This window comes from Phocoena sinus, chromosome 9, assembly GCF_008692025.1.
Source record: "Phocoena sinus isolate mPhoSin1 chromosome 9, mPhoSin1.pri, whole genome shotgun sequence".
In the NCBI taxonomy this organism is placed as follows: Eukaryota; Metazoa; Chordata; class Mammalia; order Artiodactyla; family Phocoenidae; genus Phocoena; species Phocoena sinus.
The window spans coordinates 14,575,981-14,598,436 of NC_045771.1; the positions used below are offsets into that span (position 1 = coordinate 14,575,981).

Genomic DNA, 22,456 nt, shown 5'->3' on the forward strand with positions numbered 1-22,456 from the left:
TAAGGTCTTCAAACTCTAATATAAAGGCATGAACACTTATCTTTTGTATCCAACTTCAACCAGTCAAGTAGGTCAACATGTGAAATGTCTGACCAGTGTCAGCTCTAGCTTTGATCACATCCATACACTAAATCAAAAGACCTTTTGCCTTTCACACCAAAGCAGTTGAGTGGGCAGTGACTTGCCATTTAGTAAATATATTCAATTATACCACTTCAGTGGTTTATGTGGATTTCTACTTGGTGATGAAGTCCACTTAAGACCAATCTCTAACAGCTACAAGTATTTCTCAAATGCAAAAGCCAGTCCAAATAGAAGAGGTACATACTTGGCACACTTAGCTTGATTACGAGCCTGGCAGTCCTCCTGGTATTTAAATAGCTGTTCAGGCATGACATTGCTAACAGCCAGTTTCAGTTTTTGCAGAGGTTCTCTTAAACGATCATCCTGAGGGAAAAAAAACACTGAAAGTTTTTTCAAACATATTTACAAAACTTATTTTGCAAGCAGATCCTCAGAAGATGAAATTTGGGTTTTAGATATTGATCACACATTTGAAATGTTAGCATATTCAAATATGGACATTTCTTCTAAAATGCTGACTTTTCATAATGCACACTGTATATAATAAAATTAGGATAACCCTACTTCCCAGAAAGCCAAGCAGAGTCCCAGTTTTTGCCTGTTGCCTCAGCATAATTATTAACAGTGCTCAATTACACTCTTAAAAATACTCCAGTAAATTATATGGACACTTTAACTGTAATAAAATGATTAAATAGAGAACAAAATCTACACTGTGCAGACGGCTACCAGTTAATCCCCATTATGATGGGGAACTAGTACCACAAGAAGAGATCCTGCTTTGGAGGACTGGAATGCACAATTTGGTTTGGTGACTACCAACAGAATGTTGGCATCCTGTTTCCTTGTTTATTGTTAGTAACGGTGACTTAAGTTGTAAGCAAAAATGCAAGGTCAAGGCCAAAGTGAAAGAGGACAATGGGAGACTCATTCATGTCAGTTCAGGGCAAAAAGAAAAGTAGGTTTGTATCTGACAGCTTTAATCAGTCAATTTATTTATTTCATCTTGCAAGTAACAAAATATATATGTAGCTATTTAGGACATACTCTTATTACTGTCATAGGTGCAGAAATATTAGACTTTGCTTTTCTTACTGACACAACTGTGTTTAAAATGTGATTTTTGGTAAGGAGAAGATTTTTAGGAATGCAATTATCATGTTATGGCAGGTGTGTTTTACAAATTAAAACATTTTATTAATAACATTAATTTTATTAATAAAAACAAAATACAAATATTACTAACAAGCATTTTACTTATTTCATGCATACCAATTAATAAATATTATTGCACATATGACAGTGTCTGCTATAAAATCCCATTTAAAAAACTGGAAGATCCAGTATCATGGTTTCTGGGTGATCTCATCTTAAGAATTACATAGCTGAGACTATCTGCCTGGGAACAATCCAAATATACATCAACAGTAAAATGAATAACTGAGATATATTCATACAATGGAATACTGTACACACAGCAGTATAAATGGAGTTCCCCTGCATGTAAAGACAGATAAATCTGAGATGCATAATGGTGAGTGTAAAAAAGCAAGCTGCGTAAGAAAACAGACACTATTACTCCATTTATATGAAGCTCAAAAACATGTCAAACCAGACAATATAATGTTTAGGGATACAAAGGTACATGATTATACCATATAAAGAAAAGCAAGGGTTAGATAAATGTCTTTCTTCCATAGTCAACATTCCATAGTCAATGTCCAGGTATAGACACAAAATCTGAGACCTCAAATAAATTTCATTTGTTCATTAACCTGCTTTGAATTGAGAAAGAACTACAGTTTCTCAATTCAAAAGAACTGTTTTATTAATAGAAGTATAGCACCTTTAACAAAGAATTCTATGCCTGTCAGATCACACCCACTGCGGTGATCCAGAGCACCGCACTCAGTCCCCTATTTCTACCATGCTGTGCTTTGTGACTCTAACCTCCCGACCAGGAAAGTTTAGACTGACTCAAAATAATACAACCAGAGTTTTCACCCCAAGAATATGGATTGGGATGAGAAATCTACAGTCAATCTCTGTGTGTAGCTTTTCTGTAATATAAAACCTTGGAAATAAAGAAAACTTATCTGCAGATGCACATAAAAGGATAAAAGTGAGATAGGGCGAGAGAGGTAAAGAGAAACAGAGTTAATTCAGATTATCAGTTCCCATTCCTTCCTGGTTGCATTCTTGCCCTTAATTCCAGGAAATACCTTTATTCATAGAAAAAAGTGTTCTTTTTTTTATCTTAAACTGCATCCAAGTTATTTTTTCTGTAACTTGCAAGTTGTAAATATTTTTAAAATACATAGTCAAACAAATCATTAAAGGAAGAGTAATCAGGACAGTGAAGGTACTGAAGCCCATTTTATATGAAGTAAAGAAGGGGACATATTTGTGAATAAACGCAAAAGGAGAATTAGGACCAATGGGATGGAAAGCACTTGGATTTGACTCAACATATGCAAGAACTTCCTGATATTGTAATGAAATAAGTTTCTGATCACTGGAAGCATGCAAACTTGCACAATTACTTAGAGGCACTGTAGTCGAGAAGAATCTAGCAGAACATGGATGATTACACTAGATAATCTTTAAGTAATCTTTAAGTTTAAGTGCAACCCTGTGATTCTTTCCATTGGTCTTTATGTCAGTGTGAGCATATCTGTATAGGTCCATTTCAGGAATAAGAAAATTGAATTATATGTATGTCAGATTATTTGTTGAGGGCCAAGTTGTGTCAGTTGTGGAACTGAGGTTAATTTACCTAGTCCAAGAAGCATTAGAAAACATTATGTCTCATCTAAACCTCTCAATTGATGAAAAGCAATTTTTTCCCAGGGGATCCAACATGCTATGGTTACTAAAGAACATCCTATGGTTACTAAATATGTACAATACAATTATAAAGCAATTAGTATGCAAAAGCAGCAAACAGAAATCAGTCTCCTTTCAGGTTATAAAACCCCAGAAGCAGGTATTATTGTTCCTCCTCTTACCTGGACATTGAGATGTAACTTCTTTAGACGTTTTACCAGTGTTTCTTTATTGCATGGCACAAAAGCTTCAAGGTGGGAGTAGACACTGCTACGAATGACAGGGCCTAGTTCCTGCAGCTGTAACTCAATGCTGACCAAAAACAACAACAAATAAGTAGTACAGAATTTCTTTTAGGTAGTAACAAACAAACAAGGAGGCAGAGGCAGTGATTTTTTTCTCCTTTTACCTTTCCATGATTTCCTAGACAGTATTTTTCAAGGAAAAAAAAACACAAAACCATAAATCGTAATGCTATAAAAAATTTCAATGAATCTAGTTTAAGAGTAGAATTTACAACCCCAACAAGATGGCAAATAATTTTTTTTGCTTTCTTCTTTTTTTTTTTAATTGAGGTATACTTGATTTACAATACTGTGTTAGTTTCACATATACAGGAAAGTGTTTCAGTTATATATATATATAAAATTACTTTTTCAGATTCTTTTCCATTATAGGTTATTATGAGATATTTAATATAGTCCCCTGTGCTATATAGTAGGTCCTTGTTGTTTATCTATTTTATATATAGTAGTGTGTATCCTAAACTCCTGGGAATTCCCTGGTGGTCCAGTGGTTAGGACTCCACGCTTCCACTGCAGGGGGCATGGGTTCGATCCTTGGTCGGGGAACTAAGATCCTGCAAGCTGCACAATGCAGCCAAAAAACCCCACAAAAAACCTAAACTCCTAATTTTTTCCCCACCCCGTCCAAATAATTTTTTGATGACAGGGGCAAAGTCTACATTTTTGGGTAAAGCACAGGAACTCCATTATTAACCAAAAACTCACTTCCTCAAAGAGACATCATACTTCCCCTCACCACCCTGCAACTGCTATACTAGAGTCACAGTTTCAGTGAATTTTTAGAGTATTTTTTCCTTAAAGGTGTTTGAAAAAATTACAGATTCAGAAGAGGTAAAGCCCTCCTGGCCACACGCACAGACTGTTTTATCCTTCTTTGTTTTCCTTATTGTGCCTCCACTGAACTAGATATTTAATAGTTTGTTCAATTTATTCCAGTTCTCCAGTTCCTGCTAAAAGGGTATTTAACCAAACAGTTACTTCAAAAAAAAAAAGGGAAGAGTTTGTAATAGCCACCATATTCTCAGCAAGACAAGCCTACTATAAACAACTGAGGTGTCTTCCAGATGGAAGACAGTATATCTGGCAGTTGCTACTGTAGAAAGATGAGAACAGATGTTAATTTGAAGGTCAAGACCAAACTGGGGCCCTTGGCAATAAACTATGTCCAAATCATCATGTTTTACTATAGAAGAAGGTGCAAACAAACGTAAATATTTTCACAAATATAAGGTGCATGCAAAGATTCAATTAACAGCTTTTGGGGAAGGAAAGAAACCGTGCCAGATCAAATGTATCCAATACTTATAATATACACTGCAATTTCAGAAACAATGAAATGTGGAAAACTATACTCCTTAGAACTGACAGCTGAAAATTCTTGGTATTAGAGAAGCCAAATACAACAAAAGGATAAATAAAAAGAACGTTAAGGCCTATTAGAGCCAGAGGGTCAAATCAGAGGTTCATATGGAAGACAATCATTCCGGTCATGAGTTCTGTGTACAAACACTTGGTTACATATTGTGGTTAGTTCTTTATTAAAAGTCAAGACTCTGGGTAGGAGGCATTCTAGGCTTGCCCCATTATAAAAGCTTAGTTAAAGCTGAAAATAAAATAGAAACTCCAAGTAGTAAGAGATTCCAAGTAAGAACAGACTGACTCAATGACCTACTTATAAAAATTAGTACTTTCCAAACAGGGGTTAACTCAGAAACAGGAAGTGCTGACTCCCTGCTCCTAAGCCTATAATATTAGGTAAAAATTAGAGAAATGTATTAACCCTAGAGGTTACTGACTATACTGGTCTATCCCAAATATATACAAATTCATATCTGAGAGAGTTTAAGTACACATCCCTCACACATATACTTTAATATTTTTTTTCTAAGAATTCTAATGTTTTAGTATATGGGGACAATAAAATATACCTGAATAAATTCATGGGAATTACTAACCCAAATAATCATGTCTCATATGCCCTTAGACAATCAACTCAGTCCAGAGAAATAGGGGATGTCTATTCAGGAAAGTGGAAAAAGAAGACAAGGGGGGCTTCCCTGGTGGTGCAGTGGTTGAGAGTCCGCCTGCCGATGCAGGGGACACGGGTTCGTGCCCTGGTCCGGGAAGATCCCACATGCCGCGGAGCAGCTGGGCCCGTGAGCCATGGCCATTGAGCCTGCGCGTCCAGAGCCTGTGCTCCACAACGGGAGAGGCCACAACAGTGAGAGGCCCACGTAATGCAAAAAAAAAAAAAAGACGACAAGGGGGCGTAAGAAAGTAGTCACTAAAAGGGAAAAAAATTCAACTCTGAACACTAGGGCTTGTAGAATTAGAGGCACACTCTCAGTGAAATAAAAAGCAGATGAGCTCCAAGAAAACTAGAAGATTCGTTTTAAGACAGACATGGCAGGAATTAACAGAGATGCTTCTTTGAGATGTTATATCCCAAGGATGATTTTTTGATTCTCTCAGAAGAGAAAGAGTTGTCCCCTTACAGAAGAGTAAAATAAAAAAGGACTGTCTCAGTCACAGGAAAAAGACCTGATCTAGAAAACTTAGGGCTCTTAGGTAAAAAAAAAAAAAAAAAGGAGCTAGTCAGATCCCAGATTTTGGAATCTGGGACAGCTCTGATGAGTAATGGTTACACTGTTTATTGAATCTAAGGTTTAAAAGGGAGCTAGGTAAAAGGAGGTGGAACAGACAGGAAGCACCTGCAGGCAGACAGAATCAATCTGAAAACCCCTGGCTAAAATAAAGAATAGGAACAAGAAATTCCTCTGTCTCCATGCTACTAGCATACTAGGTTATGTGTTTTTTGAGTCCATGGAGACCAAAATGATTTTTTACGTACTTCAGGAGAAAGAGAGATTGCATTAATTAAAATAGTTATCAAAACCAATAAGCTAATCCAACCTTTATATCTCATGAGAAACTATCTCCATTATATATTTAAAAGACAGGAATCGTAGTATTGGAAACACTGCCTTGTTTCTTTGTATATGATGCTACTGAACCACCAAAAGTAGGCATACATTATTTTCATCAGAGAGGAATTTGCTGCTTTTCCCAGGACCACTTCCTTTTTGCCCATTTCTGCTTGTAGCCAATTATATACTCAATTTCTGGAACAATGGTCAAAATTTATAAGCCTTATAAGGTTTATAAGTACAGCTTATGTGACCACAGTCTTAGAACATGCAACTTCATTAATGTTAAACTCTAGATAAGGGTGAAAATTATCACTAATTTAAATACAATTTATATCATAAACCAGCTTTCACCCTCTCCTTTCCAACTTAACATCTGTCTTCTCCACACTGCCTCCATCCTACCCCACAAAAATGATTCTTCATTAAACCACACTTTCCATTTGGCTATAAATGTCTGTATGAATTATAATAAACCTCACTGGATACTAATGGAATTATTTTCCCCACATCTGAATCAAAGTAGAAGGAAAGTACACCAAATTTAATACAAACAATCAGAACTGTCCCAGAAAGATATTTTCACATAACGTGACAAAGAATGCATTTAAATCTAGGATAATATTCAATCCATACAGCAGTCACTTGCTCTGGCAGTTATAACATTGGAAGCTTTGATTATCATAAGGGGTCCCGGAGAACCAATGTATGTAGAAGCATCGTTTTGCTAAGAAACAAATGTTAATCACACATGCTGTGAGGCCAAAAGGGAAGAGCTAATGCATGAGACTAGCCAACCACTCAGCATCTGTACCTCAAAGGCCTACTATATTTTTTAATGACTTCTTAAGGTTTAAATAATTTTCAAGGTTTCTTAATCAAAGAAAAAAATTACTTACTCCAGAAGAATATTATTCATATCCTGTGTAAAGAATTTTTTCCTTCCTTCTTCATCAAAAAGTTTGGCAGCCTAGAGAAACACAAGATTGTCAATATAACTCTCAATAAACACATTACACATTATATGCTTCCATATCTATTTACTTAGAATAAGCTCCTTGAGGGTGGGGCTATGATTAACTTCACTTTGTCCCAGCTTATTACCTGGCATGAGCAGGCAATGAAACAGTGTTGAAACAAAATTTAGCATACATAACATTCTTCCCTGTTATGTCTGTATTTCATTTTTCTGAATTTTCCTAAATTTAAAAAGTTACACAGGGGCTTCCCTGATGGCGCAGTGGTTAAGAACCTGCCTGCCAATGCAGGGGACATGGGTTTGAGCCCTGGTCCGGGAAGATCCCTGGTCCGTGGAGCAACTAAGCCCATGCGCCAACAACTACCGAGCCTGCGCTCTAGAGCCCGTGAGCCACAACTACTGAGCCCGTGTGCCACAACTACTGAAGCCCACGTGCCTAGAGCCCATGCTCCGCAACAAGAGAAGTCACTGCAATAAGAAGGCTGCGCACTGCAACGAAGAGTAGCCCCCGCTTGCAGCAACTAGAGAAAGCCCGCATGCAGCAACAAAGACCCAACGCAGCCAAAAATAAATAAAATAAATAAATTTATATTTTTTAAAAGTTACACATATAAGACTTTTTATGGGTGCTATGGGTGTCTTGTGTATTTTGAGTATCTGTAAGGTTTGTTTATCAATTCTTGCTGTGATCTCCAAGATAAGAGAAAGCAGATGTCTCATTTTCTACAAGACAATACTGTCCAACGTGTCTGATATTCTATATATTATACTCATTACCATGTCTAATCTTCATAACAGACAGTGACATTGGTATTATAGCTCCCATTTTACAAACAAGGAACCTAAATCTTACAGAAGTTACATGATAATGCCCCCAAATCACACTGCTAGTAAGTGGTGAATCCAGGACTCAGACCAGAAGCTTTCTGACTTCAACTGTACAACACTGTCACCCTGTACAAAGATACTCAGCTTACTGCAGCCAGTCTGGGTTCTACCTAATTACTAACAATGAAAAAATTAGCCACAGTCATTATCAAGGGATAAGCAACAATTAATTCAATGAGGATAAGAATATTTTCATCACTGTGTTTGTCATCTTAACCAGTTTACCAGAAACAAAGAGTATGCAAACCAAGACACTGTACCATAAGCAAAATTTACTGGGGAAATAACAAAAGATAGTTTATCTTGAGGTGCCCAAGATGTAAGACATCGAGAGGCCTGATCCAATAATCTGAGCAAGTCACATGCTGACTCTGTCAGTTGGCAGATTGATAATTTTAGACTGTTTGACAACATCACATTCTGTAAATAGAGGAGGACAATTTCTGAGATGTGCCTCAGTGCTTCTTAGAAAGGATGAAGACTGGGTATGTATAGGGAGAAGAAATATAGGAAGAAAGCCAGAATGGAAACTAAACTCCAAGAAAGAGAATCAAAAGAAGTCAAGAGGCTGAACAGTGGAAGATATGTTACAAAGTGAGAAAAGAGCAACAAGAAGAAAGTCCTTATCAGAAAGATATGAGCATTTTAGGCAACAATGAATTCTCATCTCCTGAAGAAAAAAATACCATCTCCTATTTCAAAGAAAAAAATACAGAGAATTCACAAATACTAATAAGTGAAATGAATCTTCTTATTGATAATTTCCTAAGAGGTTAGGAAGTAGCTGTTCTAATCCTAGCATGGCTACTACAGAAAGAGTTTTTAGTATATAACAGCACCTTACAAGATTGAAACACACCATTACTAATCAATTCTGTTTTTTTTTTTTTTTTTTTTTTTTTGCAGTACGCGGACCTCTCACTGCTGTGGCCTCTCCCGTTGCGGAGCACAGGCTCCGGACGCGCAGGCCCAGCGGCCATGGCCCACGGGCCCAGCAGCTCCGCGGCATGTGGGATCCTCCCGGACCGGGGCACAAACCCACGCCCCCTGCATCGGCAGGCGGACTCTCAACCACTGCGCCACCAGGGAAGCCCCCAATTCTGTTTATTAAGTGAATATGAACGGCATATAACACAGTGGACGGAGTGCAAGTTATAAAGCATGATGGTCCTGCCTTTAAATCCTGACTTTGCATCAAGCCTCACCCGTTTAAAAATTACGTGGCCTTGGGAAATTCCTTTAACCTTTCTGAACCTTAGTTTCCTCATCTATTAAATGGAAGAATACTACCTACCTCACATAATTGTTGGAGGATTAGACTCCACAGTATATACAGTATTCTAAGCCTAGTCAGGGAACTGTCTCCTGAACAATAAATGATGTCTTGTGAAGCTGTGGGTCCCAGGAGCACTGCACTCAATACAAAGTATAGGTTTTTGCTAAATAAATAATAGCTGTTATTATTAATTATATATTGGAAAACCTGGATTACATCCCTAGCACTTTTTATTTAAAACATAAAAGAAACTAAAGATTTTAGGGGCAACATGGGATAGCAAAAAGCATGTACTACTGAGTCAGGTGAACCCCTGTGTTTAAATTCAGGCTCCACCACTTACTAGTTGTGTGAACTGACCAAGCTATTTAACCTACCTCCACTTAAGTTTGTTAACCATAAAAAGGAAATAATACCTACACTTCATACATAAAGTGGTTAAGAATAATAAATAAAAAACCTATTTGATTAATAAAATGATTGTATACTTTTCAAAAAATAAGCACAGAAAATAGCAAAAGAATGAAAAACAAAGGAGGGGAGGGAACAATAAAACAGAATATAAAAGAAAATGACAGAATAAAGATGAATTATATATCATTATCATTATAACAGTGGTAGGTAAGATAAAATCTTAAAGAGAAAATCTTAAAAAAGACTCAGATGAGGTCGATAAACAAATTTCCATTTACATGCTGTCTATAAGAGAAAGAGCTAAAATAAGTCAAAAAATAAAAGAATTCAAAAAAAAAAAAGAGCTAAAATGAAGGTAAATGATGGGAAAAGCTATACCATGCAAAAATAAAGAGAAAGGAGTCTACAGTAAAATCAGACAAAACTGAATTCAAGGTGAAAAGCATTAATAGCACAGAAAGGGTCACCTTCAAATGATAAATATCACAACAGAGATCTAGCCATCAAGAATTTTATGGGCCAACAAACAATACAGCATAGAAATAAACAAAGCAGAGGACTTCCCTGGTGGCACAGTGGTTAAGAATCCACCTGCCAATGCAGGGGACACAGGTTCGAGCCCTGGTCCGGGAAGATCCCTCATGCCACAGAGCAACTAAGCCCATGCACCACAACTACTGAAACCTGCGTGCCACAACTACTGAAGCCCGTGTGCCTAGAGCCTGTGCTCTGCAACAAAGAGAAGGCATTGCAACAAGAAGCCCATGCACTGCAATGAAGAGTAGACCCCACTCGCCACAACTAGAGAAAGCCCACGCGCAGCAACGAAGACCCAGTGCAGCCAAAAAAAATTAAATAAAATAAAAATAGCTCATGAGTAAAATAAAAGATACTTAGAAATAAATGACAGTGAAAATCTTACCAAAAAAAGTAAAAAGAAAACAAAGCAAAAACTATGGTAAATACAAGTTATAACCTAAAAAACACTGGCAATGAGATACTTGAGCACAACTCTCTAAGTCCTGAACTAATAAATAAAGTACCTTAAAATAAGAAAAAATGTAAGAGAATTTAATGAGCCACAACCTCAGAAGAAATGCTAAAGAACAAAAACAGAAAAAAGAATAGAACTGATAAACAGAATCCATGAATCAGTTGTTGGAAAAATTAGATAAATCTCTCGCTTCCCTAATTCAGAAAGAGTTAAGAGAAATAAATACAACATAGAGATTAATAAATTTAAAATGTGATTTAAATGGTTACTATAACCCTAGAAGAAAGACACAACTTGTAGAATAATCCATACATTATACTTCGACTAACAATTATTTTTAATAACAACATATTTGCAAATGCATGGATTAAAATCCAGAAAAATAAGTAGTTTAATAGTCGTTATCCCTGTTGGGGGTGGGGAATGTCTGATTATGGGGCATCTTTCCCTAAGTATAAAATACAACTGGGGGCTTCCCTGGTGGCACAGTGGTTGGGAGTCTGCCTGCCGATGCAAGGGACGCAGGTTTGTGCCCTGGTCCAGGAGGATCCCACGTGCCGCGGAGCGGCTGTGCCCGTGAGCCATGGCCGCTGAGCCTGCACGTCTGGAGCCTGTTGCTCCGTGGTGGGAGAGGCCCCAGCGGTGAGAGGCCCCAGCGGTGAGAGGCCAGCGTACCGCAAAAAAAAAAAACAAAACAAAAACAATTGGGACTTCCCTGGTGGTCCAGTGGTTAAGAATCTGCCTTCCAATGCAGGGGATGAGGGTTCGATCCCTAGTCAGGGAACCAAGATCCCACAGGCCTTGGGGCCACTAAGCCCGCAGCGCAACTAGAGAAGGCCGAGAGCCACAAGGAAGACCCAGTGCAGCCAAAAAAAAAAATTTATATTGAGTGTACAACTTCTGTAATCAGGAGAAAAAAAAAGAGGACTAAAACATGGCATGGGTTCAAACAAACATGCTAAAGTAATTAAAAAAGGGCATTTTAAGCAAGGTTTGAAACATTTTAAGTCAAAATTATATTTCCCTGAGATTAAAGGGAGAAGTGTACTGACATACCTGGATTTGCAGCTAGTTAAATAAAGATTATGTACCCAAGTCAATCGGGAGAGGAATCTACTGTGAAATGCTAAAATCTCAACTCTTAAAAGTTTGTCTAGTGAGAACACAATGTATGCTTACTAAAGCTGCTGATTAGCTGGTAAGGACTAGCTGGTAAAATCGATTGTAGAATAACTAGTTGTTAACAATAGTCGGGACCAAGTTCAAGAACACTTCTGCATTGTTACTATTTGTTCCTACCTTTCTTCTATTTTCTTTACATGACTATGTATGTATTTATGAAACCTATGCAGAAAAATATAAAGTGAAGTGAGATAATAAAACCAACTTTTATCCATGTTATAACTATATTTAAAAGAAAAAGACTATGCATAGAGTCAATGCTTAAAAGGAAATATAGAAAATAAAGTTACTTCTAAGTAGTTAGGATTATAGGTTATTATTTTTGCCTGAAAGTAATTATTGTTATGTTTGTGCAGCAAACACAACACAAGAAAATTATCACACTTACTACACGGAGGTCTTCGATACGCTTTTCAAGAAGGACAGGCAGACCCTCTGGGAGTGTAGGTACCACCTTGGGCATAACTTGAGAGGCATAGGTTGGCTGGGTGGTGTTTCCATTCTCTCCTCCTGACTCAGACAGGGGGCTACCATTAGAAGCAGCATCCAGTAATCTGTCAAAGTCGAAATCATCTAGCATCTCTAGGGCATTTTCAGCTTCCTGAAATAGTTCATGTTCATTTGTGCTAACAAAAATGGGGAGGTCCGGATCAGCACTATTCAGATTTAAGTCCGAGACATCATTCCCCAATGCCACAGCAGCAGAGGGGGTTTTATGCATAGAGGAGGTCGAGAAGTTCACTGGGACTTTAGGGTTAGACTCCTTCCTTAATGCATCCTTCTCTTTTTGAAATTTTCTTATCATGGCAGCTAGAGAAAGAGAATCTTTATAACGTTTCTTCTTTTTTTCAGATTTGTGTGAATTTAGAGCCACAACTCTGTGAAGAAAAAAGTGATCAGTTAGGCTATGTATGATTTTAAAGGTTAAAACCCCAATAAGCAGGCACAGAATTAAAATAATCATTTGATAGGTGAGGAAGCAAATTTGTTACTAAATTACACTTTTACAATGGCATCTTCATCATCATCTGGATTGTCACTTACGAAAGGCAGGTGAATGGCCATTAGAGTGAAGAAAATGAAATAACGTCAACAGAAATAAACAAAACTGAATAGAGCTCTGGTTTATTAAGTATACGAAGTTAGGGAATTCCCTGGCGGTCCATTGGTTAGGACTCCTTACTTTCACCGCCAAGGATGCAGGTTCAATCCCTGGTCGTGCATCTAAGATCCTGCAAGCCCCTCAGCGTGGCCAAAATTTAAAAAAATAAAAGGAAATGGAAGTATACAAAGTTAAACTTACTACTCTGTTTGGAATGTTCATTCTTTAGCACATCTATAAAGTAGGCACCTAAAGAATTAACGAAGTAAAGAAATGCACTTTTGCTGAAAACAGAGTTGATTACAACCAGAGAAACCTACATAATACACCTTCACACTGGTACCCCAGGTGGTTTGTGCTACAAACTGCCAAAGAAATGCAAAATGTCTGTGTCAATCTGTGAGCCTTCATTCATTACCATGTCTTCTATCCAGACCCTATTCTATCTGCTACTACCTTCTGATCATTTTTCACTTTCCATTCTAGGACCAGTGTTCTGAGGCTTTTGGATAGATACATGTAATTTTCAATGACAACTTTCTCCCTATAGGGACTAAGAGGAAAGGGTAGTCTCTGTTTAGCTATCACCTTCTCTAAAAAATCTTTTCTAAATTTTATGGTTTATATGCTTCTACGTGCACTACAGAACCTAAAAGATTATTAGTGCCTTACAGGTAGGCCAGTGTTTCATTTACTGTTATATATCCAAAACCCAGACAGTGTCTGGTATACAGTAAGCACTTAGTAAATATTTGCTGAATGAAATCAGTTTACAAAGTTGAGAAAATGATAAACTCAATAAAAGGCATTACTTACAGTTTTTGTTCATAAAGAAGTTTACTTGTAAATAATGAATATTTAAAACAACCAGTAGTAATATTTTATTTTCCTTAATAATTTCTTAATGACTCAGGGATCACTATAATCTCATGTTTAGGAGGGGATAAATACCTCCCTACATCAACTCTGGAGATACTGACAGCCCCAAATTCAGATGTACCTCCTCTGCTAGGGAGGGGAGGAAAACCCAGCCTCTCACAAGTTTTTGTCCCTTGACTCTACCTTGACTCTACAAAAAAAGCCATAGAGAAGTAGAGACAAATGGTAGCTTTATGACTGCAAGGTACAAACATTTATTCTTATGACTTTTTTTTCTTTTCTTTTTCTTTCTTTTTGTTCGTGGTTGTGCCTCGCGGCTTGCGGGATCTTGGTTCCCCACCAGGGATCAGGAATTTCACCCAGGCCCCGGCAGTGAAAGTGCTGAGTCCTAACCACTGTACCGCCAGGGAATTCCCTCTTATGACTTAATAAGGCTTTTGAGAAATTCTACTTGGTTTTTTAGAGGCCATATCATTACCTAAAGTCACAAGCGTTAAGAATAGCTAAGTAAAATCAATGACTTTTAAAAAAATATTAAAATGACCATAAATCGTTTATACAAAGACTACTGCCAATTGTCAATCCCCAGGCATCTAAGCTCAGTTTTAGTACAAGAAAATTAAAATAACATGTTCAATGTTTGTACCATCTTTTCAAACTGGTTCCTGTTGATAAAATGTTGTAATGAGCAAAATACTTAACAAATTTGTAAATCTGATCTAAAACATCTCTAAGATGACTTATACTTATTAATAAATATTATTAAAATATAAGTTGATAGGTCACTGACATTTATAAATACTGTATTAAATTAGACCCAGCTAAGCTGAACTAATTAATGCTAAATATATCTTTCTAAAAGGAGAGTTTGTCATGCTACAACACTAGTTCCCTCATTATGTCTAATTTCACATACCCCAGTTGTTTCGGTACTTTTTTCCTTGGCTTCTTCTCCTTTTCCCCTTCCTCTTTCCGCTTCCGCTTCTTCAACTCAATATCATCTTCTTTCATTTTGGGAATCTACAAAATGATTAAATGCATAACTTACCTAAGTATTACTGCTTTACTCGCTGATGTTATCAATCCAGCATCCAGGGCAAGTGGTTTTTCTCAAATTTCAGGGTGCATAAGAATTGCTTGTTAAAAATGCAGATTCTTTGGGTCCATGAGAACTCCCACCCCTGGTTTTGGTTCAGTTAAAGGTTTGGTAGAGCCTTTTTGGTTTTTTTTGTTTTGTTTTTTTTTTTGTGGTACGCGGGCCTCTCACTGTTGTGGCCTCTCCCGTTGCGGAGCACAGGTTCCGGACGCGCAGGCTCAGCGGCCGTGGCTCAAGGGCTTAGTTGCTCCGCGGCATGTGGGATCTTCCCGGACCAGGGCACAAACCCGTGTCCCCTGCATTGGGCAGGCGGACTCTCAACCACTGCGCCACCAGGGAAGCCCTAATCTGCATTTTTAACAAACATTTTGGTGATTCTGGTACAAATATGTCTTTGGCTCACACTTCAAGGAACGCTTATCTAAGGACATTCTATTAATTTCCCAAATACAATATATATATTCTATAAAATTTGCTTTACATCTTAGGAAAAGTAACAGCTATTAACAGTCATTTCCATATCAAGTCTTAACGTATCCTAAAACCTCAACCTTATCCAGAAACAGATTATTAGAATAGATATGGAGAGAGAAGTTTTAAAAGAAAATATTATAATTATATTAAAATTATAATAGAATTTTATGATATAAAAATAAATTTCCCCATATCTACATAATTTTACTTTAAAGCATGTAATTAACTATAAATTCATTAAACAATGGTTAGCATTTTACTTTTCCTTATATTCACAGCTGTAAAGTACAAGTAAAAATCAAAAAATATATCCTTTTAATTGAATGCTCTCATTACTGGTGCAATGTTGGATAAACTCACTTTGGGTGGCTTGTGCTTTTGGTTGTCTGTAGTATCTTCTTCTTCAGTATCTGAAGCTTGGCGAAACTGGAGAGTGCCAGTGTTGATATAAAACCCTCCATATTTTGTTGTTAGAGAAGCAGGAACTAATTCGTCATACTAGGTTTAAAAAAAAGGCTTCAGATATATCTTATCTTTAATTCTATAAATATGTCAAAGAAACTCAATCACCATGTCAGAATCTTCCTTAAATCTTAACTGCAAAACTAACTGCAATGAGGATGTTTGTGAATAAATAAAGAAAAAGTTACTATCTGGAATAGAAATGAGCTCTGATCATTCAATATTTAAGAAATGAACTTCTGGAATACTGAAGCAGATTCTAAATATATCATCTGCCGAGAAAAACTGAAGGATCACTGCTATTCTTAATGACAAATGATTCTGATGAGAAATTGAAACAAGTTAAAACAAATGACTGAATGTCCAGGCAGCAAATTAACTTCATTTCTTACCATATTGGTATATAATTTTACTCATAAAGAGATTATAAAAAATAAAAGGTTATTTCTTCTGCCTTAGCTCTAAGCTTTTAAGTAGGGAATATTTTTTAAACATATAAAAGAAAAATAGCATATATATATGTTTTAAAGGGAAGTAGAAAAAGAACTGCCCTGTTCGGTAAGCATACACCGAGGGCCCATAATGAGCGAGGCACTTGGCTTCGCAAAACAGACCCAAATTGTCTAAATCAGTCTGAATGTACTCTAAGCCTAGATTTTAAGGTTTATCATTATCTCACCTGATGAAGATGAAGAAAAAACAATCATTAAATGGAAGGCCAGTCTTAACTAAACGAAGATGTTCATGGCAGAAGAGAAAAAAAGGAACTACTCATCTAACAAAAGCAAGATACCTGCTACTGGGTTCCCCAGAACTCTATTTAAGGGTTTTCTTCATATTACATAATTAGTTTTTAAGAAAGTCATATTTGTAAGGAAAATTCTTTGCCATGGGCAAAAAATATACAGAACATATTAATTATTCTAAAAATATTAAGGCTAAGTACAAAAGTTGTGATTTTAACCTGTATCATTTTAAATTACATGGAAAATGGAAAAAGAAAGAATGTACATTTAATCATATTGAATCAAAAAGGAATGAAGTTAGAAAAAGAAAAAAGGAATGTACTCCTTTCTTGTCACTCCACTTGAGAGGCTACTACTGTACAAAGACCTACAGGCAAGACCTTCAGAAAGGGCCCAGTACTATCTGCAAGTAAAGGAGTGATGTGAGGAGTAAAGGATTAAAAGTGAAAAGGCTCTGTAGTAATTATTTTGAAAATGTGTCGTTTTGATAAGATAAATACACCTGTACTTTTTGCTTACATATACTTGTATACTGCTTTATAATTTTCAACGCTTCTTCATATAAATTATTTCACTTGATCTTCCTGATACCCTTTTGAGGCAAGGAAAATAAATATTCCCATTTTATAAGTGAAAACCAAATTCAGAGAGGTTAAGAACCTTGCCAGAGTACTTTTATTAGTTTATGGCAGAGTCACTGACTGTTTCCCAGCCCATCCACTATACCAAGCAGCATCTCATGTGGAAAACACACTCATCACTAGGTTACCAGGCAATGTGGATGTGTTCAATGTCTGTCTTCTTCTGCAGTATTCTGCTGTGCTTTCCCTATCAGAACACTTCTCAGGAGAACAAACTCTTTATGCATATTTGATTTAGCCTTTGTTTTTGTTTTTTTTTTCAAATTTAACTGGGTAGACTGTAGTTTTATTTGCTAAATCTGGCAACCACACTAAAGTGACACAACCAATAAGTGACAGAGCAAGGATTAATACACAGCCTTCACTGCACTGTGAATTATAAATGTGCCAAGCATTTTTTTTGTAAGGTACAGGAAATATTCTGGGTTTTTTTGTTTGTTTGTTTTTATTGAGGTAATATTGGTTTATAACCTTACACAAGTTTCACATGTACATTATATTTCTACTTCTGCATAATTTAGCCTTTTAAGTACAATGTATTAAGAGGCAACGGATCACTGAACTTGAGAATCAGATTTACTAGATCCTTTGCCAACAACTAGCTATTGTGACCAAGAATAAATCACTTAACATCAATACTTCAGGGTTGTAAAACAGGAACAATATTACTTATTTCACAAAGTTCTAGTGAAATTTAAAAGAGATAACCTAAATAAAAGCATTACTCATGTCTGGTATTATTATTATTTCTCAATAACAAAAACATTTTCTTTCAGTCTTTTAAAAATTTGGCAGCATAAGTGTTAGACTAAAAATAATATTCAAAAGCATTTATTTTCAGATATTATAGTAGTAAGTAGTATACAATTCTGAAAGTTAATTAGAACCAGATTATTATCACTCTCTATCGAATAATATATGAAAAGTGAAAGCCTACTGGTGGGAACTCCCTGGAGGTCCAGTGGTTAGGACTCCACACTTTCACTGCTGAGGGCCCAGGTTTAATCCCTGGTCGGGGAACTAAGATCCCACAAGGCCACAAGGCACGTGGCACAGCAAAAAAAAAAAAAAAAAAAAAAAAAATGGCCAACTGGCAATACAATCATTTTAAAAAACAGAGAATTATTTGGTTGGCTCCTAAGTGTTTTATGTCTGAATTATTGAATTATAATGAGAACCAAATAATCTATTAAGGACAATGATACAAAATTATTTTGCAAGTCAATAAACAACCTGTGCTTTAGTTCAATTTCCTCGTATAAAACAGGGACCTAACTTGTCCTATAAATGTCAGTAATTGTATAACTTATACAACTTATACCTATAAAATTTATCCTTATTTATTAGAGCAGTGGCTTTCAAATTTTCTTCACCACAACCCAAGTGGAAAATATACTACACATCAAAAGCCAGTGCATGGTACAAACACACACACATAATAAAAATCACATAATGTACCAGTGGTTTACTGTTAACAGCTCCTATTCTATTCTATTTTATTCTCTTTAAAAATGCTGGCCACAGTCTCTAAACTGATACACAGGTCCAATTATGGGTTATAAAAATATGTTTGAAAAACACTTTATTCAAATATTTGGAATGCTACAAAGGAAAATATTAAAAATGCTATTTATGAAAGGTTACATACTATATGATTCCAACTATATGACATTCTGGAAAGGGCAAAACTATGGAGACAATAAAAAGATTAGTGGCTGCAGGTGTTAGGGAGGGATGAATAGGCAGAGCACATACTTTTTTAGGGCTGTGAAACTATGCTGTATGACAGTATAATGGTGGGCACATGTCATTACATACTTGTTAAAACCCATAGAATGTACAACACCAAGAGTAAATCCTAAGGTAAACTATGCACTTAGGGTGATGATGCGTCAATGTAGGTTCTTGGACTGTAACTAGTATACCACTCTGGTGGGGGAATGCTGATAATGGAAGCTGTGTTGTGAGGGCAGGTAGTATATGGGAAATTTCTGCACCTTCCATTCAATTTTGCTGTGAACCTAAAACTGCTCTAAAAAAATTAACTTTACTAATTTTTAAAAAATATTTATTTATTTATTTGGCTGCACAGGGTCTTAGTTGCGGCATGTGGGATCTTTTCTTTTTTTTAGTTCAGCATGCAGGATCCCTAGTTCCTTGACCAGGGATTGAATACAGGCACCCTGCATTGGGAGTGCAGAGTCTTAACCACTGGATCACCAGGAAGTCCCAAGTTTATTAATTTTTTAAAAATTCTATTTATGTAAACCTGAGTACATGGAATGTCCATTTATATATGGTTGAGTTCCCTCTTGGGTTACTTAGAATTCAAAAATCTACTTTACATATAATGTTAACACCAGTACCAATGCTTTATACTTGCATTATGCTTTTCAGCGTGTCATTATCTTGAGTCTCAGAGTACAAATTCTGCTGGGCAAGCCACTCATAACAGAGAAAACTGGGTGATGCTAAAATAAAAGACTTGCTCCTGGTCCACAGTGAATTAGAAACCAAGTGAGGTCTAGAATCTAGGACTTTTGACTTGAATGCCAAATCAAGGTCAATACTGTTGAAAACATTCCATGCCCTAACCTACAAAAAGGCTGACAACATTTTTGGTAACAGGAAATCCTCTCTACTCAAGGCACTGTCAACATTTTATTTCTACAGACTAGGCTTGTAAACCAGTTTATATCAGGACACCAAAATAACACCGGAGTATGACAGGGTATCTTGTACACCTTATGCTGGAAGTCCTTCCTATCACTCTCCTACCACTATATGCCTTGTCATCATCTACACAACCAAGCACTGTAGTAACAGGAAAAAGAGGTACTAATTTGTAGGTAGTATAACAGCGGCCTTAGGGTCACTTTCTGTATATCCTAAGTAATCAGTGAACACTGCAGAGGATATAATTCAGGGATTAGATTACTCTACTACACTGAGAAGAATGTAAGAACATATACCTTACCGACCCACCTAACAAGACATGCCTTTATTTATTTGCTGTGTGATCAATGGACTGCTGTAGTCCTGAAATGCTCTCCTGAATTCCTCTTTCTTTTATAAGAGAAAGAGGATTCCAGTGCAAAAGCTGTAGGGCTTGATCAAAACAGACAGTGATAAGGCCTGGCATTCAATTACCGCCACTGTAGTAAGGTTTGGCAGCAATAAAAATATTAAGTACATTTTAAAGACATCTGCCAGATTAACTTCAACCCAATAGCTCCAGTCTTCAAGATCACGTGGTTCTTATCTGGAAGTCATTTCAAAAATATACCTCCCCAAGTTTGGGAATATCAATAAAAATTCAAGATGTAAATACCCTTTGATCAATGAATCCCACTGCTAGAAATTTACCCTACACATATATTTATACTCTATAATTATCTTACATACATACTCAAGTACACAAAGAGAAATGTATACAGATGCTCAACTATTTGTAATCACATAAAACTGGAAACAATTTAGATGTATACTGAAAGGGGATTAGTTAGTAAAAACACTTGCTGAAACATTTAGTTTTTCCTTGAATTCTACTATCCAAATAAAGAATTGCTGCTATATTAAAGATACATTACTCACAGCCTCTGAATTATCAATAAATGGATCTGTCTCATCATAGCCAAAGCCTATATCGATTAAATCTTGTAGCCGATCCTTCCGGTGTTTACGGGGCTTCCCACCCTGTGAAGAACAGATATGTTAGACTGATTCAGTACTCATGCTGTTTCCATAAAATTAAAAAACACCTGTTAGAAAATAAACAAATCGGACCTAATGAAACTTAAAAGCTTTTGCACGGCAAAGGAAACCGTAAAGAAGATGAAAAGACAACCCTCAGAATGGGAGAAAATATTTGCAAATGAAGCAACTGACAAAGGATCAATCCCCGAAGTAATCAAGCAGCTCATGCAGCTCAATATCAAAAAAAACAAACAACCCAATCCAAAAATGGGCATAAGACCTAAATAGACATTTCTCCAAAGAAGATATACAGATTGCCAACAAACACATGAAAGAATGCTCAACATCATTAATCATTAGAGAAATGCAAATCAAAACTACAATGAGATATCATCTCACACCAGTCAGAAAGGCCATCTTCAAAAAATCTAGAAACAATAAATGCTGGAGAAGGTGTGGAGAAAAGGGAACCCTCTTGCACTGTTGGTGGGAATGTAAAGTGATACAGCCACTATGGAGAACAGTATGAAGGTTCCTTAAAAAACTAAAAATAGAACTACCATATGACCCAGCAATCCCACTACTGGGCATATACCCTGAGAAAACCATAACTGAAGAAGAGACATGTACCACAATGTTCATTGCAGCTCTATTTACAATAGCCAGGACATGGAAGCAACCTAAGTGTCCATCGACAGATGAATGGATAAAGAAGATGTGGCACATACATACAACGGAATATTACTCAGCCATAAAAAGAAATGAAATTGAACTATTTGTAGTGAGGTGGATGGACCTAGAGCCTGTCATACAGAGTGAAGTAAGTCAGAAAAAGAAAAACAAACACCATATGCTAACACATATATATGGAATCTAAAAAAAAAACAGTTCTGAAGAACTTAGGGGTAGGACAGGAATAAAGACACAGACCTAGAGAACAGACTTGAGGACACGGGGAAGGGGAAGGGTAAGCTGGGATGATGTGAGAGACTGGCATGGGCATATATACACTATCAAATGTAAAATAGCTAGTGGGAAGCAGCCGCATAGCACAGGGAGATCAGCTCGGTGCTTTGTGACCACCTAGAGGGGTGGGATGGAGACGCAAGAGGGAGGAGATATGGGGATATATGTATATGTATAGCTGATTCACTGTTATACAGCAGAAACTAACACAACGTTGTAAAGCAATTATACTCCAATAAAGATGTTAAAAATAAATAAATAAATAAACTAAGAACAACAACAAAAAACCTGTTAGAAGAATTTCCAAATGATTTCTGCAGATTAATTCCCCTCAGGAGGTTGAATTTAAGTCCCCTCACACCTTGAATGTAAGTTGTACCTAGGTACTTGCTCCCAAAGAGTACAGTATGACAAGGAGGAGACAAAGTAACTTTACAGTGAAAAACCTAACATTACTCAGCCAGGTGATCAAGGTCGACATCAACAGTGATAACATCATGTTGATAGCATCACCCTTGA

At 36.6% G+C, this 22,456-nt stretch overlaps 1 protein-coding gene across 4 annotated transcripts in view; it reads right to left on the bottom strand.

Annotated features, from left to right (window-relative positions):
* UBN2 (ubinuclein 2) overlaps positions 1 to 22,456 on the bottom strand; it is an 87,694-nt gene that overhangs the window by 40,765 nt on the left and 24,473 nt on the right. For all 4 annotated transcript variants that reach the window (XM_032642839.1, XM_032642837.1, XM_032642838.1 and 1 more), the window contains exons 3-9: positions 20,870 to 20,971; positions 15,787 to 15,924; positions 14,773 to 14,876; positions 12,264 to 12,753; positions 7,042 to 7,112; positions 3,093 to 3,222; positions 329 to 447 (exon numbers count right to left, since the gene is read on the bottom strand). In XM_032642839.1, coding sequence (XP_032498730.1) covers positions 329 to 447; positions 3,093 to 3,222; positions 7,042 to 7,112; positions 12,264 to 12,753; positions 14,773 to 14,876; positions 15,787 to 15,924; positions 20,870 to 20,971 — 1,154 coding nt within the window. The remainder of the gene's footprint in view (positions 1 to 328; positions 448 to 3,092; positions 3,223 to 7,041; positions 7,113 to 12,263; positions 12,754 to 14,772; positions 14,877 to 15,786; positions 15,925 to 20,869; positions 20,972 to 22,456) is intronic.